This window comes from Canis lupus, chromosome 6, assembly GCF_003254725.2.
Source record: "Canis lupus dingo isolate Sandy chromosome 6, ASM325472v2, whole genome shotgun sequence".
In the NCBI taxonomy this organism is placed as follows: domain Eukaryota; kingdom Metazoa; phylum Chordata; class Mammalia; order Carnivora; family Canidae; genus Canis; species Canis lupus.
Window position 1 is genome coordinate 17,623,254 of NC_064248.1, and position 15,179 is coordinate 17,638,432.

The 15,179-nt window shown below is 48.7% G+C and overlaps 1 protein-coding gene across 1 annotated transcript; it reads left to right on the forward strand.

Moving 5' to 3' along the window:
- The first annotated feature begins 7,858 nt into the window (after positions 1 to 7,858).
- On the forward strand, positions 7,859 to 13,418 carry SPN (sialophorin). The gene is made up of 3 exons (XM_049111265.1): positions 7,859 to 7,926; positions 8,317 to 8,874; positions 8,929 to 13,418. The coding sequence occupies exons 2-3, from the start codon at positions 8,336 to 8,338 to the stop codon at positions 9,959 to 9,961; spliced, it is 1,572 nt and encodes a 523-aa protein (XP_048967222.1). The 5' UTR covers positions 7,859 to 7,926; positions 8,317 to 8,335; the 3' UTR covers positions 9,962 to 13,418.
- Positions 13,419 to 15,179: the final 1,761 nt, after the last annotated feature.

A 15,179-nucleotide genomic window follows, 5' to 3' on the forward strand; every position in this document is an offset into this window, starting at 1 on the left:
GCACTTTTTCATGAATCTGTTTGCCATCTGTATGTCTTCTTCAGAAAAACGATTATTCAGATCCTCTGCTCATCTTTTTAAAAATATTTTATTTATTTATTCATAAAAGACACACAGAGAGAGGCAGAGACATAGGCAGAGGGAGAAGCAAGCTCTCTGTAGGGAGCCTGATGTGATACTCAATCCCAGGACCCCAGGATCATGCCCTGAGCCAAAAGCAGACGCTCAATCACTGAGCCACCCAGGTGTCCCTGCCCAGTTTCTTTAAGGAGGCTCCACACCCAATGTGAGGCTCAAACTCATGACCCCGAGATCAACAGTTGCACGCTCTACTGACTGAACCAAGTTAGGTGCCCCTCCTCTGTCCAATTTTAGTTGAATTGTTTTTGTTTTGTTTTTGCTATTGAATTGTACAAGTTCTTTATATATTTTGGGAATTAATCCCATATTAGGTATATGACTTGCAAAAATTTTCTCCTGCTGGTTGGTTGCCTTTTCACTTTGCCAGTGGTTCCTTTGCTGTGTAGAAGCTTTTTAGGTTGTACTTTTTGATGTAGTCCCAACTTGTTTATTTTTGCTTTTGTTTTCAAGTCCAAAAAATCTTCACCAAGATCCGTGTCAAGGAGTTTACTCTGTTTTTCTTCTAAGACTTTTATGACTTCAGGTCTTACATTCAAATCTTTCACCCGCTTTGAGTTGATTTTTTGGGTATGGTATAAGATCAGGGTTTATTTCCTTTCTTTTAAAGATGTTACTTTAAAACTCTCTCTGTGTCTCTCATGAATAAATAAATAAAGTCTTTAAAAAAAAAAGTAAAGAACTCTCAGGATGCCTGGGTGGCCTGGTTGTTGAGAATCTGCCTTTGGCTCAGGTCTTTTTTTTTTTTTTTTAAGATTTTTAAATTTATTCATTAGAGACATAGAGAGAGAGAGAGAGGCAGAGACACAGGCAAAGGGAGAAGCAGGCTCCATGCAGGGTGCCCGACGTGGGACTTAATCCCAGGTCTCCAAGATCACACCCTGGGCTGAAGACAGCGCTAAACCGCTGAGCCAACAGGGCGGCCCATAGCTCAGATCTTGATCCCAGAGTCCTGGAATCAAGTCCCTCATCAGGCTCCCCATGGGGAGCCTGCTTCTCCCTCTGCTTATGTCTCTGCCTCTCTCCATGTGTCTCTCATGAATGAATAAATAAAATCTTTAAAAAAATAAAAATAAAAGTAAAGAATTCTCCAAGAAGCCTCCCTTCCTTCATCTCACTGGCTAGAATTGGGTCACTTTTCCCTTTCTAATCATGGGCAAGGGTGAGGGTAGTTCCTTTAGATTAATCAGACTTGGGTAGCCCTGGTGGCCCAGTGGTGTAGCGCCATCTTTGGCCCAGGGTGTGATCCTGGAGACGCAGGATTGAGTCCCGCATTGGGCTCCCTGCATGGAGCCTGCTTCTCCCTCTGCCTGTGTCTCTGCTTCTCTCTCTATGTCTCTCATGAATAAATAAATAAAATCTTAAAAAAAAAAAGAAAGTTTACCTTTCTTCTTAGGAAGGTCTCTTTATTAGGAAGTGACTTGAGGCTGTGCTCCAGCAAAAATGAGGGGATGCTTGCCTCGCTGAATGGGTAGAGCATGCAACTTTTGATCTGGGGTCGTTGGGCGTGGAGACTACTATAAATTAATTAATTGGTTAATTAATTAAAAATAAGAATGAGGGGATATGCTTGAGAGAGGAGGATGTAGGGTGCAGGAAATGGAGGATCCCACCGGGGAGAGAAATAACCACTGGTTCTAGGATGAAGCTGTGTAACAATAGGGGAGGCGGGGGCAGGTGGTTCTCTGGAAGCAAGGAATTATGAAAAGCAAAAGCTCTAGGAAAAATTAAAAGATACATAATTCAGGGTAGATAATCATAGTAAAGTATTGGCTGTGCATTGAACAAAATTATATAACCTTTAAAAGGAAAGACAATTGGGATCCCTGGGTGGCGCAGCTGTTTGGCGCTTGCCTTTGGCCCAGGGCGCGATCCTGGAGACCCGGGATTCCCCCGACGTCGGGCTCCCGGTGCATGGAGCCTGCTTCTCCCTCTGCCTGTGTCTCTGCCTCTCTCTCTCTCTCTCTCTCTCTCTCTCTCTCTGTGACTATCATAAATAAATAAAAATTAAAAAAAAAATAAAAGGAAAGACAATTAATGCTTTTTCATTGTTAGACTCAAATTCTGGACCATCCGGTGAGATGCTGCAAATATTCTACTGGAGTGCTATCCAATAAGGTAACCACTAGCCACATGTGGTTTTTGAGTACTTGAAATGGAGCTCGTTAGTTACAAAGGAGGAACTGAATTTTAAATCTTATTTAATTTTAATTGATCTCAATTAAAATAGCCCCATGTGGCTAGTGATTACCATATTGGATGGTACAGCTCTAGACAATGCAAAGAAGAGAACGCAAATATGATCGATCTACTTAGAGCCTTATAAACGCATACATATCCATAACAGAAATAGGGCAGAAGAGAGCTACAGGAAGGGAAGCCACAGTGATGATGGAGGATTTATTACAGCTCACATGTATGTGGCATTTAGAGGCTCTGGTACTGTTCTCTGTACTCTCCATGTCCTAGCTCATTTAATCCTCAGGACAGGGCTGCTTGGCAGATTCTGCTACTAGTTGAATTCTCAGGCTGTTTAAGGATATGGACCCATGAGAAGAACTGAGACTAGAGTAAGTTAAAAGCACTAAAATTTTTTTTTCAGGACCATGACTTGAGAAGGAAAGGGGAGAATTGCTGTTCGAGATAAATCCTCTGTACTTATAAAATCATTGATTTGATGAAAATTTAAACAATAATTATGTTCAGTGAATAAATTAGTATATAAACATCTCTCTGGCCAGATGGAAATTCCTCGAAGGACAAATGCTTGTGCCTGCCCTGTTCCTGGACCGGGTAACGGATGGGAAGAAAGGGTCCCAGGCCCCAAAGCAAGCCCAAATCCTGTAGTCCTGGATTCTGACCTGGAAGATCAGAACTGGACTTATCAATTCTTTTTTTTTAATTAAAATATTTTATTTATTTATTTTTGAGAGACGCACAGAGAGGCAGAGACATAGGCAGAGAGAGAAGCAGGCCCCATGCTGGGAGCCTGATGTGGGACTCCATCTGGGACTCCAGGATCACGCCCTGGGCCAAAGGCAGGCGCTCAACTGCTGAGCCACTCAGACGGCCCTCAATTCATTTCTTATTACATCAGCTATGGTATATGAGGTTCTTACCAGGGGCCTCCCCGCCCCCCAGCTACTTTAATCCTCCCAAGAACTTTGAAAAATAGTATTATTATCCCTATTTTACAGATGAAGAAACTGAGGCAGAGGGATGAAATGACTGAGCCTAGGAAACACCGAGAGGAGGCGACAGCCGCTCAGGTGCCCCTGTGCCCCCTCCTGGGGCTTCCCTGGCGACCCGGTTTCGGGCCAGGGAGGGGCAGCCTCTCTGGCGCCAACTCCTATCTGCTGCGGTGTCTGGCAGGAAACGGCGCCTCAAAGACCTGCAGAAGGTCGGAGCTGCAAGTCCAAACCCTGGCGAGGAGCGAGGGCCCGGGAGGAGGGCAGCGGTATCTTCACAGAACACCAGTCGCTGGCATCGCTCCGCAGCGCGCAAGCCTCGGGAGGTCGGGGTGGGGGCCGGGCGGGCCTCGCAGTCCCCGCGCTCCCGGCGCCCGCAGCCCCCGCTCCTTCCCTACCCCGGCCCCGCCCCTCGCCCTGCTCTAACCTGCTACAGACCCTCTCTTTCTCTGGGCCAGAGAACTGCACAGGACCCAGCGCCTACTGTGTACGAAGCCCTTTTAGGTGCCGCTGGGACAGCAGCAAACACACACTTGTACTGTCCCGGAGCTTTCGTTCCGGTGGGGCCAGAAAGACAGAAACGAGGTAGAGCGGACGCGGCAACTGAGGAGGTGTGAAGCGCTGCGGCGGCGGGCGGAACGCGGCGCGCGGGCCCCGGGGGAGGGCACAGGCTTAAACAGGGTGGAGCCGCGCTCAGAAGGTAACACGTGAGCCCAAACTTGGGAGAAACGGAGCCATCTTGCTGTCTGCGTGAAGAGCCTTCCAAGTGGGGCCGTGGCAGCAACCGAGGCCTCCGAGGCTCGGGTTCTTCAGAAACCACAATGAAGGGGCAGGTGGCGGCAACAGAGGGAAGGACGGCAGGAGAGGGAGGGAGGGTCAGATGGCTACAGCCCCGTTGGCCATTCTGAGGACTCACGGTGGGTGAGAGCACTCGCTGGTTGTCTGAGCCCTGACAAGTCTCTGAACTGTTTCATTTCTCAGTTTCTTCACCTGTAAGATGAGCGCAACGACATGCATCTTACAGAGTAGCTGTGAAGAGTGAGTGAGTGCCCTGTAAATGGGAAGCGCTTGGCACTGAGCCTGGCCTGTTCTGGGGCAGGTTACTTAACCTCTCTGCCCTTGGCCTCCTCACCTGTAAAATGGGCTTGCGGTGAGGAGCAGCCGGAACCATGCACCATCTTTGGTTCTATAGATGGCAGACCACTGCTACCAGAGTTTTCTAAAGACTGCTTTTCTGCGATGGCTTGAGGGCAATGATCACCCCTATAGTTCACATTCTCATCATCTCTCCCCCCAGCCCACGGTCTACATTCTGTGCTGACAGGTCCCTGTTTCTTGAGCGTTGAGGCCAGAGCCTGGACCAGCCTCCTTCTCCTTGCTCTCCCCAGAAATGGGGCCCCACAGAGAGCCCAGGGAGCACACAACTTTGTCAGCAGCAATTTGGTTAGAATGACATTTTCTCAAGAATGCATTTTGCTTCAGTTTTTTTTTAATTTTTATTATTTAAAAAATTTATTTATTTATTTATTTATTTATTTATTTATTTATTTATTCATGAGAGACACATAGAGAGGCAGAGACACAGGCAGAAGGAGAAGCAGGCTCCATGAGGGAAGCCCGATGTGGGACTCTGTCCTGGAATTCCAGGATCACGACCTGAACCAAAGGCAGATGCTCGACGGCTGAGCCACCCAGGAGTCCCTCTTTTTAAATTATTTTTAAAAAGTTTTTTTCCTCTGAGTTATTTGGATTTGTCTTGTCTTTTTTTAAATCCCTTCTCCCACCCTCTCTTGATTTGTCTTGTTTTAATTAATTATTTAAGTAAGTTCTACACCCAACATGAGGCTCGAACCCCTGACCCTGAGATCAAGAGTCCCACGCCCCTCTGACTAAGCCAGCCAGGCTCCCCCTACCTTAGTAATTTTAAAAGAGTGGAAAGTTGGGAATCTTTGTGTAGTCTTTTCTTTTTTAAGATTTTATTTATTTATTCATTAGAGACAGAGACACAGGCAAAGAAACAGGCTCCTCGCAGGGAACCTAATTCGGAACTTGATCCCGGGACCCTGGGATCATGCCCTGAGCCAAAGGCAGATGCTCAACCTCCTGAGCCACCCAGGAGTCCCTCTTTGTGTAATCTTACAAATATTTTTGTTGACTCTTTAAAATTAGAAAAAAAAAATTAACCTCCAATTACTTTTCAGCCAATTATTTGTACTTTTCTGTTGCCATAGCAACGTGTTGAAATAACCTAAATGTCTGACAATGGAAGACGTTCTGACAATGTCTGACAATGACATTCTTTTCTTCCTTTATCTCTTTCTTTCTTTTTTTTTTGTATTTATTTTTTTATTGGAGTTCGATTTGCCAACATATAGCATACATTTATCTCTTTCTTCTTTCCTTCTTTCTTTTATTTGTTAAGTACAAAACATTGTGTACAATAAGATTTAACATAATGAATTTCATGCATATATGCTTTCATAAACACAGACACAAACTGCAACTTTGTTATGAATGCTTATCTGGTGGCAGAATTTGGAGCTTTTCCTCTTACACTCTCCTGACTGTCAGGAGAGGCGATCCACCGCAATCCATCATGGCTCCGAGCACCGCGACACACTCTTGCTAGCATGACAAGACTGCCAGGTCCTGGGCGCTCTACCTTCCAGCAATTTCTCAGGGCTTTGTTTGCGGTGAATAATTCTGAGGTATAAGGGATGGCTCCCTGAAGAGAAGACTTACTTTCCACCTGTTCAAATAGAGGGAAATGCCCCATGCCCAGTGTTCCTCAGCTGCAGGGCAAGCCCCTCTGTGTCACCCCTGTGGGACTTGAGGGAGAGAGGAACTGGCGCAAACATTATGCTCCTGCTGCTTGCTCTGAGGTGAGTAATGGGTTCCTCTGCCTCTGATCCAGGCATCTCATGTATCTGTGTCAGACTAACTCGTTAGCTTGAGAATGGGGTATAACCCCAGGCCCTGAGAGTAGCCTGTTCAATCATTTCTGACATACATATACTTTTACAATATAAAAATCAGTTTTGATTTTTTTTAAAAAAGGCAAAAAACAAAACCAGACATACACAGAAAGTTGAAGCTTACAAATCAGAAGAGAGTAAATTAATCAATCAATCAATAAATGAAATAAAGGGATCCCTGGATGGCGCAGCGGTTTGGCGCCTGCCTTTGGCCCAGGGCGCGATCCTGGGGACCCGGGATCGAATCCCACATCAGGCTCCCGGTGCATGGAGCCTGCTTCTCCCTCTGCCTATGTCTCTGCCCCCCCCTTTCTCTCTGTGACTATCATAAATAAATAAAAATTAAAAAAAATAAATGAAATAAAAAGAGGGGTGCCCAGGTGGCTCAGTCAGTTGAGTGTCTGACTCTTGATTTTGGCTAAGGTCATGATCCCAGGGTCATGGGATGGAGCCTCGTGTGTGGAGCCCATTTGGGACTGTCTCCCTTGCCCTCTGCCTCTCCCCTGTGTGCTCACTCTCTCTTACATAAATAAGTAAAATCTTTTAAAAAAGAAAAAAGAAAAGAAATGAAAAAATATATAGGCACACACACACACACACACACACACACAAAGGAGGAGGAGGAAAAAAAATAGAGGAAATTCAGAAAACAGCAACCTTCCAGGGGCACCTGGGTGGCTCAGTCGTTTGAACATCTGCCTTTGGCTCAGGTCATGATCTCAGGGTCCTGGGATGGAGCCTTGCGTAGGGTTTCTGCCTCTCCCCACTCATGCTCTCTCTTGTTATCTCTCTCGCAATCTCTGTCTCTCTCTTTCTCTCAAATAAATAAAAAACTCATAAAAACAAAAAGTAACCATCTAAAGAAAAAAATAAAGAAACCTACTGACACCTGTCCAAAGAAACCTGACTAATGCCTCAAATAGATACGTGTACAGACTGTTTTTCATACAGAATCCTATATCTTTATCAATCTTCCACAAAAGTAAAATCGTAACCCATGAATCCTTAGAAACCACCTTGGTCTAATTAAGCTCCCACAGCTAGAGGCCATTGTAGTGACCCCCTCCCCCAGCTTCTTGAGAAGTTACCAAGAGCCCACTAGAAATTGCAAACAGCCTGCAAAAGCCTTTGGTGCCCCCAGCCAGAGTCAGGGCATTGTACTTCCTGGGAACTCTCAGGCAGGAAATGGTGCCCTGGGTTTGGGCCTAACAGCTTGGGAACCACAAATGCAAAGAAAACCACTCTTGCCTCCCATATTCTCCTCTGCACCCCCTTGTTCTTAGGCACTCCACTGCATCACCCCTGCTCTGACCCGTATCCCTACCCCAGCTTCATGCCATCTGGATTCCCAGCTAAGTCCCCATTCTAAACCCCTCCCCCTCCACAACCCCATGTGCCTCAGCTGAGACCCCAGAGCCCCTGGCACCATCTCAGACCCTAGAAAGAGCAAGTGATGGAGCTGTCATCAAACAACAGCTGTGGGAGCAGTGCGGGTGGGGCAGGATGCTGGGGTGGGGTGGGTGGAGCCAGGGTTACTTCCTTTCCCCCTGGGGCCCATCTGCCCAGTCCTCTCCAGCTTCAGGAGGAGTTGGAGCAGCCTGGCCCCAACCTTGTGTCCTCATCAAGTGAGCTACTGGTAAGGGATGTGACCTGGGAGGGCAGGAGCCTTTGTGGACTTGGGAATGGGCTGAACAGACCCTGGTAGATGATGGGAAAAAAAGGGTCAGGAGCCATCAGGGCTGAATAGGGTCAGGGAAAACCAAGAGGAATGGCCATTGCTGGAGTGCAAGCCGCTGAGGCTTGAGGGGGCCCAAGTGGGTCCAAGTTGATGGCAGAGCAGCCAGCATCCATTCCCTTGTTCTTTCCGATAATAGTAGAAGCAAGGGTGGAAAAAGCCGTTAAACCACAAGTTAGGCCTGGCAGTTAGCAGGGAAGTGGGCAGAAAGGGAGGGTCTAGCCAGGTTCTCCCCTTAACTCTTCATGTATTCATATTTCTCCAACTTTTCCACCCTCAGGTCTTCTTCACTCCTGCTCATGGCTGCTGCCATGAAAGTGGCCCTGTTTTTCCTCCTCTTTGGGGTCATCTGGACTCACAAAGTGAGCACAGAGTTTCTAGACACCACAACCACTTTGAAGATCTCCAAAGAAGTTGTGACGTCTGTACCTGGAGAGACCTCTGCTTCTTGGGTCTCAACTTTCTCTGAGGCCCCAAACCTCAACTCAGTTACCCCCTACCCTGCAATAACAGGAGTCCCTGAAGAGGTCAACAGCACTAGGCACCAGATCTCCCCACCTTCCTCAGATCTTTATACAGCCACTGAAGTGTCCTTTTCTGGGACTCCCACTGCTGCCAGCAGTGACCTCCATGAATCTGAGTCAATGGCCTCCTGGGAAGTTTCCAGCAAGGAGTCATCAAACCTGGAAATTAGTGCAAACAGGAACTCTGCTGAACCACTAAGACACTCTCTAGCATTACATGTTATGGCTGATCGAATCATGGCAACTGACACTCTGGAGACCTCTACTGTAGCCAGTGAACCTTTCACCATCATGGCGACTGACTCTCTGGAGACCTCCGCTGTAGCCAGTGGGCCTCTTACCACCATGGCAGCTGACTCTCTGGAGACCTCTGCTGTAGCCAGTGGACCTCTCACCACCGTGGCAACTGGCTCTCTGGAGACCTCTGCTGTAGCCAGTGGATCTCTCACCACCATGGCAACCGGCTCTCTGGAGACCACTACTGTAGCCAGTGGGCCTCTCACCATCATGGCAGCTGACTCTCTGGAGACCTCCGCTATAGCCAGTGGGCCTCTTACCACCATGGCAGCTGACTCTCTGGAGACCTCTGCTGTAGCCAGTGGACCTCTCACCACCGTGGCAACTGGCTCTCTGGAGACCTCTGCTGTAGCCAGTGGACCTCTCACCACCATGGCAACTGGCTCTCTGGAGACCTCTGCTGTAGCCAGTGGACCTCTCACCACCATGGCAACTGGCTCTCTGGAGACCTCTGCTATAGCCAGTGGGCCTCCCACCATAATGGCGGCTGACTCTCTGGAGACCTCCACTGTAGCCAGTGGACCCTCCACCATCATGGCGACTAACTCTCTGGAGACCCCCAAGGGGGCCAGTGGCTTCCCCATCTCCACGGTAAAAATATTCACCAATAGAACCAGTGGGGATTCCCAACCTCTAGGTCAGGAGTTAAATCGCACCCAGCTGGTGGCTGTGCTGGTGGCTGTGCTGGTGGTCATTGTCCTCTTGGGCCTACTCCTGCTGTGGCGCCAACGGCAGAAGAGGCGGACGGGGGCCCTGACACTAGGCAGGGGTGGAAAGCGCAACGGGGTTGTAGATGCCTGGGCTGGGCCAGCCCGGGTGTGTGATGAGGAGGCCCTGACGGCAGCAGCAGGAGGGCCTGGGGGTGAGAGGGGCCCCGGGGTGTCTGAGGTGGACGGGTCTGGCCAGCAGCCCATGCTCACCACATTCTTTGAAAAACGCAAGTCACACCGGGACTCAGTGGAGCTGGTGGAGCTGGAAGCCAGGTCAGCCCTGGTCCCAAAGGGGGAGGAGGAGCCACTGATGGACAACAAGGAGGAGGCTGCCGAGGTCCCCGCTTCAGAGGGACCAGAAGCCGGGGAGGTGGAGGCCCCTCAGTGCTTCTGAAGAAAGAGAGCCAAGGTCAGAATCATTCCCAGCTTCTATTACCTGCTGTCCCATCATCACTTGAAGGCTCCTTGTCACCCAGCATGTTTGTCCTGAACCCCACGCAGCTTCTCAACCCAGGGTCTCCCAGCCAGCGCCCACACCCGGTGCCTGGAGGGCCTACACCCACGGAGGCGCTTTCAAACTGAACCAATAACCCTTCCTCCTCCATTCTGACTTCTCCCCGCTGCTGCTCAGTCTCCATAATGTCGAGCTTCCTTGACCTGTAATTTCTCAGAGGACCCCCCCATCCCCTGGGGACCGCAGAGTCTAGGAGTCATAACCCAGAGTGATCCCACCTAGGATCATTCTGGAAACTACTTTTGGTCCATAGACTGGGACAGTCTTCTTGGACAGTCAGCCCACAAACCTCCTCTAACTCTGTGCGGTGCTCTGTGCCAGGCAACATCACCTAACTGTGCCTGGTGACAGCACATGGACTCTTGGCTGGCCCCTGGCTCACGCTGCCACGCTCCCCTCCTCAAGCCTGTGGACTGAGGCTGCCAGAGGCAGCAGTTCCTCCTCCCCAAGGTAAGGGTGAGAAGCGTTTCCGGGCAGGTGTAACTCTCAGAAGCCCCAGCGCCAACGTGGGCCTGGCCACGGGTGCAGTTTGCGTGCTCTGTGGCTCTGCGTGTGAAGTGGTGGCGGTGAGTAGTGAAGTGTGGCAGTGAGGCCAGGGCAGGAGAGGCTGCAGAGCTGCCACCCAGCTGACATCCCATGGGCCCTTGTCTTGGCTCAGGTGGGGTGGGGGTAGTGGATTTGCCCCTGTCTGCGGCCCAGTGAAGAATGCCGGGCTTGATGGAAAGACTTCTGGTGTGACCTGAGTGTAGTTCTTCAGCTCAGGCCTCTGTCTGTCCTGCTCTCAGCCTCCCCGGCTCCAGCCCGATCACTCTCCAGGAATGGGGAGAGGAAGCCCAGAGAGCGGGGGAACTGGCTGTTACCTGTGTAATATGTTTGCATTTCATCTCTCATGGGGCTCCTTCCCTCCTCCAAGGAGAATCAGTGAGACAGGCAGGCCCCCAGAACTGGGAGCTTCCCCTGTGGCTCCAGGAGAGGAAGGGAGTAGGGGCTGGGGAGGGGTGGGGACAGGACCCCACCCCAGGCCAGAGCCCAGGGGCCACATAAGCCATGCCAAGGCCAGAGGCGCTAGGTACTTCCCCAGGACAAAGAGGAAATTTGCAAAGAGGAAGTTGTTGAGTCATAAGGCACAGCAGCTTTGAGGAGACAGGTTGACCTACACAGAAGAGGTCCTTGGAAGGGTGGGAGCATGACTGCCCCATGGCCCAAAAGGGAGGGAAGGGATCTGGAAGCAGGTGCGGCATCTGTTCTTGCCCTGGGGGGAAGGGAGGGGAGAGAGAGAGAGACAGAGACAGAGACACAGAGAGAGAGAGAGACAGAGAAGGGACAGAAAGTGGCCATGGATCCACGCAGCCATGCAGCCATGCAGCCACCACAGTTTGTGCCGCCTGTGCTTGGTCTGGGGGCAGGCTGAGCTGGACAGAAATACAGCCCTCAGCAGCCAAGCCGGGTACCACCACAGCTGTCCCTGGGTGTCTTTTCCCACTTCTCACAGGGCGCCGTTTAGACAATTCAGAACTGAATTCAAACTCCCTTGCTCTTAGCTGGAGCAGCCAGATTGTGTCCCCAAAGTCCCTCAGACACACTGTAACTGTTGTCACAGGTTTGCCCAACCGAGCACCCCAATTTCAGGTTTAGAAGAATATTGTCTCGAACTCAGAGGCCATCAGCTCTGTCCCTCTCTGTGGACATGTGTGATTCCTTTTCTGAACTACTCCTGGTGTCTGGGTCATGGGTGGATCCTGAAGGAAATGGGGTGGATAGGTAAGGCACCCAATAGGGCTCTTGCAGCCTGGAAAATAACACAGAATGTGAAAAGTGTTCAAATAGAGGCACAGACAAAATTTTACATGTGTACACACTGTTCCTGGGGGAAGGGTAGGAGGCTCCACTGCAGACCTGACTTAGCTCTGGATCCTGTTCAGGGACTTTGTCTGATTCACTGCTATGCTCCAGGTGGCTACTATGCCAGCAAGTGAGGGGTCCTCAGAAAATAGTCATCTGAATGAAAGCATGCATGCTAAATATCATGTTTTCAAAAACTATGCAATGACTTTGAAAAATGTCTACAATATAATGTTACCTGGGAAGGAAAACTGGTTACTAATCTGTAAATACTTACAAATTTATTTTTGCAATGAAAATGCAAAAACATAGGGGCACCCAGGTGGCTCAGTCTATTAGGCCGAACTTTGATTTCAGCTCAGGTTGTGATCTCAGGGTCGTGAGATCACGCCCCGAGTCAGGCTCCATGGTTAGCAAGGAGTCTACTTGAGATTCTCTTTCCCTCTCTCTCTGCCCCTCCCTGAGCACCCCCATCCCTGCTCGTGTACATACTCTTTCATAAATAAATAAATAAATATTTTTTTTAAAAAGAAAAATATTTGAAGGGTATATCCCCAATGTTTACTGTAGTTATCTGTCAGTAATAAGCTTATGAATGATTTTTGTTTTGTTTATATTTTCTGTGTTTTCCAAGTTTTAAATAATAAAAGCCTATCACTCTTAAAATTAGAAAACACATCAACAAGAGAGTGTCTGCTGAGAGGATGAGATGTCTGGTTCAAGGAGAGAAGGCTGGAAGGGCAGGTTGGAGGTCCTCTGTGAAGGGCAAGGGAATTTGAATTCAGTTCTGAAAGCAATGGGGAGGTCACCAAACCTAAGTATGTTCTAGACTCTTCCAGGGCCTCACGAAACCACACTCCTTCCTGCCCTTGGTTCTTGGGTGCCAAGTTCCCCTGACCCTTCTTCCACAATCCCTTGGAGCTGTTCCTTCTCCCAGACCCTAACACATCTTGCCTGAGTCCTGCCCAGTCTTCTCTTTGGGTTTCTTGACCCAAATAACTTCCACCCTCTGCCCACAATGGTCCCACTGACCCTTCTAAAAGACCACTCTGTCCAGGTTATCCCTGAACCTCTTATGGCACTCAAGATAGAGCCTTAGCATGCAGGATAAGACCCCTTTAAGATCTCGGTCTGCCTGGCCAGTCCTTGGTGCAAACACTGCACTCTAGCCTCATCAAATTCCTTGTAGTAGGGCAACCCAGGTGGCTCAGTGGTTTAGCACCTGCCTTCAGCCCAGGGCGTGATCCTGGAGACCAGGGATTAAGTCCCACGTCAGGCTCCCTGCATGGAGCCTGCTTCTCCCTTTGCTGTGTCTCTGCCTCTCTCTCTCTCTCTCTGTGTCTTTCATGAATAAATAAATAAAATCTAAAAAAAAAAAAAAAGTTCCTTGTAGCTCCCTGAATATGCCATGTGATTTTCTTGGTGTGTGTGTGGGGGAAGGGGGGGTATAGTTTAAAATGTTAAAAGTAAGGGAGGTGGGCGGGCGGATGGGGTGACTGGGTGATGGGCACTGAGGGGGGCACTTGATGCTATATGTTGGCAAATTGAACTCCAATAAAAAATAAATAAATAAAATAATTTTTAAAAATAAAAAATAAGATGTTAAAGGTATTTATTTTGTCCAGACAGTAAAAAGTGCACATTAAAATTGTGGCTACATGGGGATCCCTGGGTGGCTCAGCGGTTTAGCGCCTGACTTTGGCCCAGGACGTGATCCTGGAGTCCCAGGATCGAGTCCCACATTGGGCTCCCGGCATGGAGCCTGCTTCTCCCTCCTCCTGTGTCTCTGCCTCTCTCTCTCTCTCTCTCTCTCTCTCTCTGTCTATCATAAATAAATAAATAAATAAATAAATAAATAAATAAATAAATCTTAAAAATAAAAAAATAAAATAAAATAAAATAAAATAGTGGCTACAAAGAAAGCTTTGTCATACAAAATGAAAATTCCAGATGGTAAAAGAATTTAGATAGAGAAAATTTTAAATCTCAAAATACAATTCATTTTTACACACAGGGAAAGGGCCTCCATGCATGATTCTAAGGACATATCTATTTCTGAAAATGGATACTTACACCTAAATGTCCCTTACATCCCTATTTCTGACTCTGGACCCTGATGAGTTTGGCAGGCAGAGTCCATGAAGGGTGGGTTGTAGGCAGAGGGGATGCCTGCTAGTTCCAAGTCCTCCAAGTCCTTGGGCTGAGGGAATGGGAAACAGACTCCGCCTCTGAACCCAAAGCTCAGCAAACATGCCAGGAGGTGGGTTAAGCTGAGACTGTTAACAAGACAAGAGAGGAGTATAATCAGAAGTTTCTAAGATTCCCAAAGTAATAGCAAGAGCAGACCCCAGACAAAAGTGGAGAGAAAACTTTGAAACTCTAAGAGGGTATTGGTTGAGGATCCTACATGGTGGGTGGCTGTCTGTTCTGGGGGAGTTCAGGTTAGAGCCATTAGACAAAGGAAACCCAGAGTACTTTGAAGACAATCTATTTGCTCCAGACAATGAGCTGCAAGTAGGCACCTGTGTGCCTCAGTTTCCTTGGGTACCTGCCTGCTGAGCTTGTGGTATCCAGACAGCCCAGCTGGACTGTGGGCCAGATCCATCCCAGGAGGTTGGTCATGAAGAGAGCCACATACCCTCTCTTGCATTTGTATGCACTCTGCCTGAAACCAGCCCACCCCCATCTTGTCCTAGACACACACATTTTGACTTCTTGCCAAGCTCCTCAACTGTCAAGATTCAGCTCAAATGTCGCTGCCTTTGTGAAGCTGACCTTGCTGCTTCCACCCTAACAGAAACAGCATTTCTTCCTCAGGGCCTCATGCAACAGCACAACAACTGGACTGTCGTTATGTGGAGGTATCCCTCACTCATTAGAGCCCCTCCAAATCCACAGCTCATCTTTGTGGTTTCAGAGTCCAGGGCCTGGCACATGGTAGCCACCTAATGTGTTTACTGAATGGAGGGATAAAGGAATTAATGAATGAACAAATGATGATTTTAAGTAAACTTGTAGCAAGTTTGAATGTGTCTTTTTTAAAAGATTTTATTCAATTACTTGGGGAGGGGTGAATGCAAGCACACACAAACAGAGGTGGGAGTGTGGGGAGAGGGAGAAGGGAGAGAATCCCAAGCAAGCTCCATACCCAGCGTGGAGCCTGATGTGGGGCCGGATCCCATGACCCAAGCTGAAATCAAGAGTCTGACACTCAACTGACTTAGCCACCAGGTGCCCCTGGGATCTGTCTTTTGAG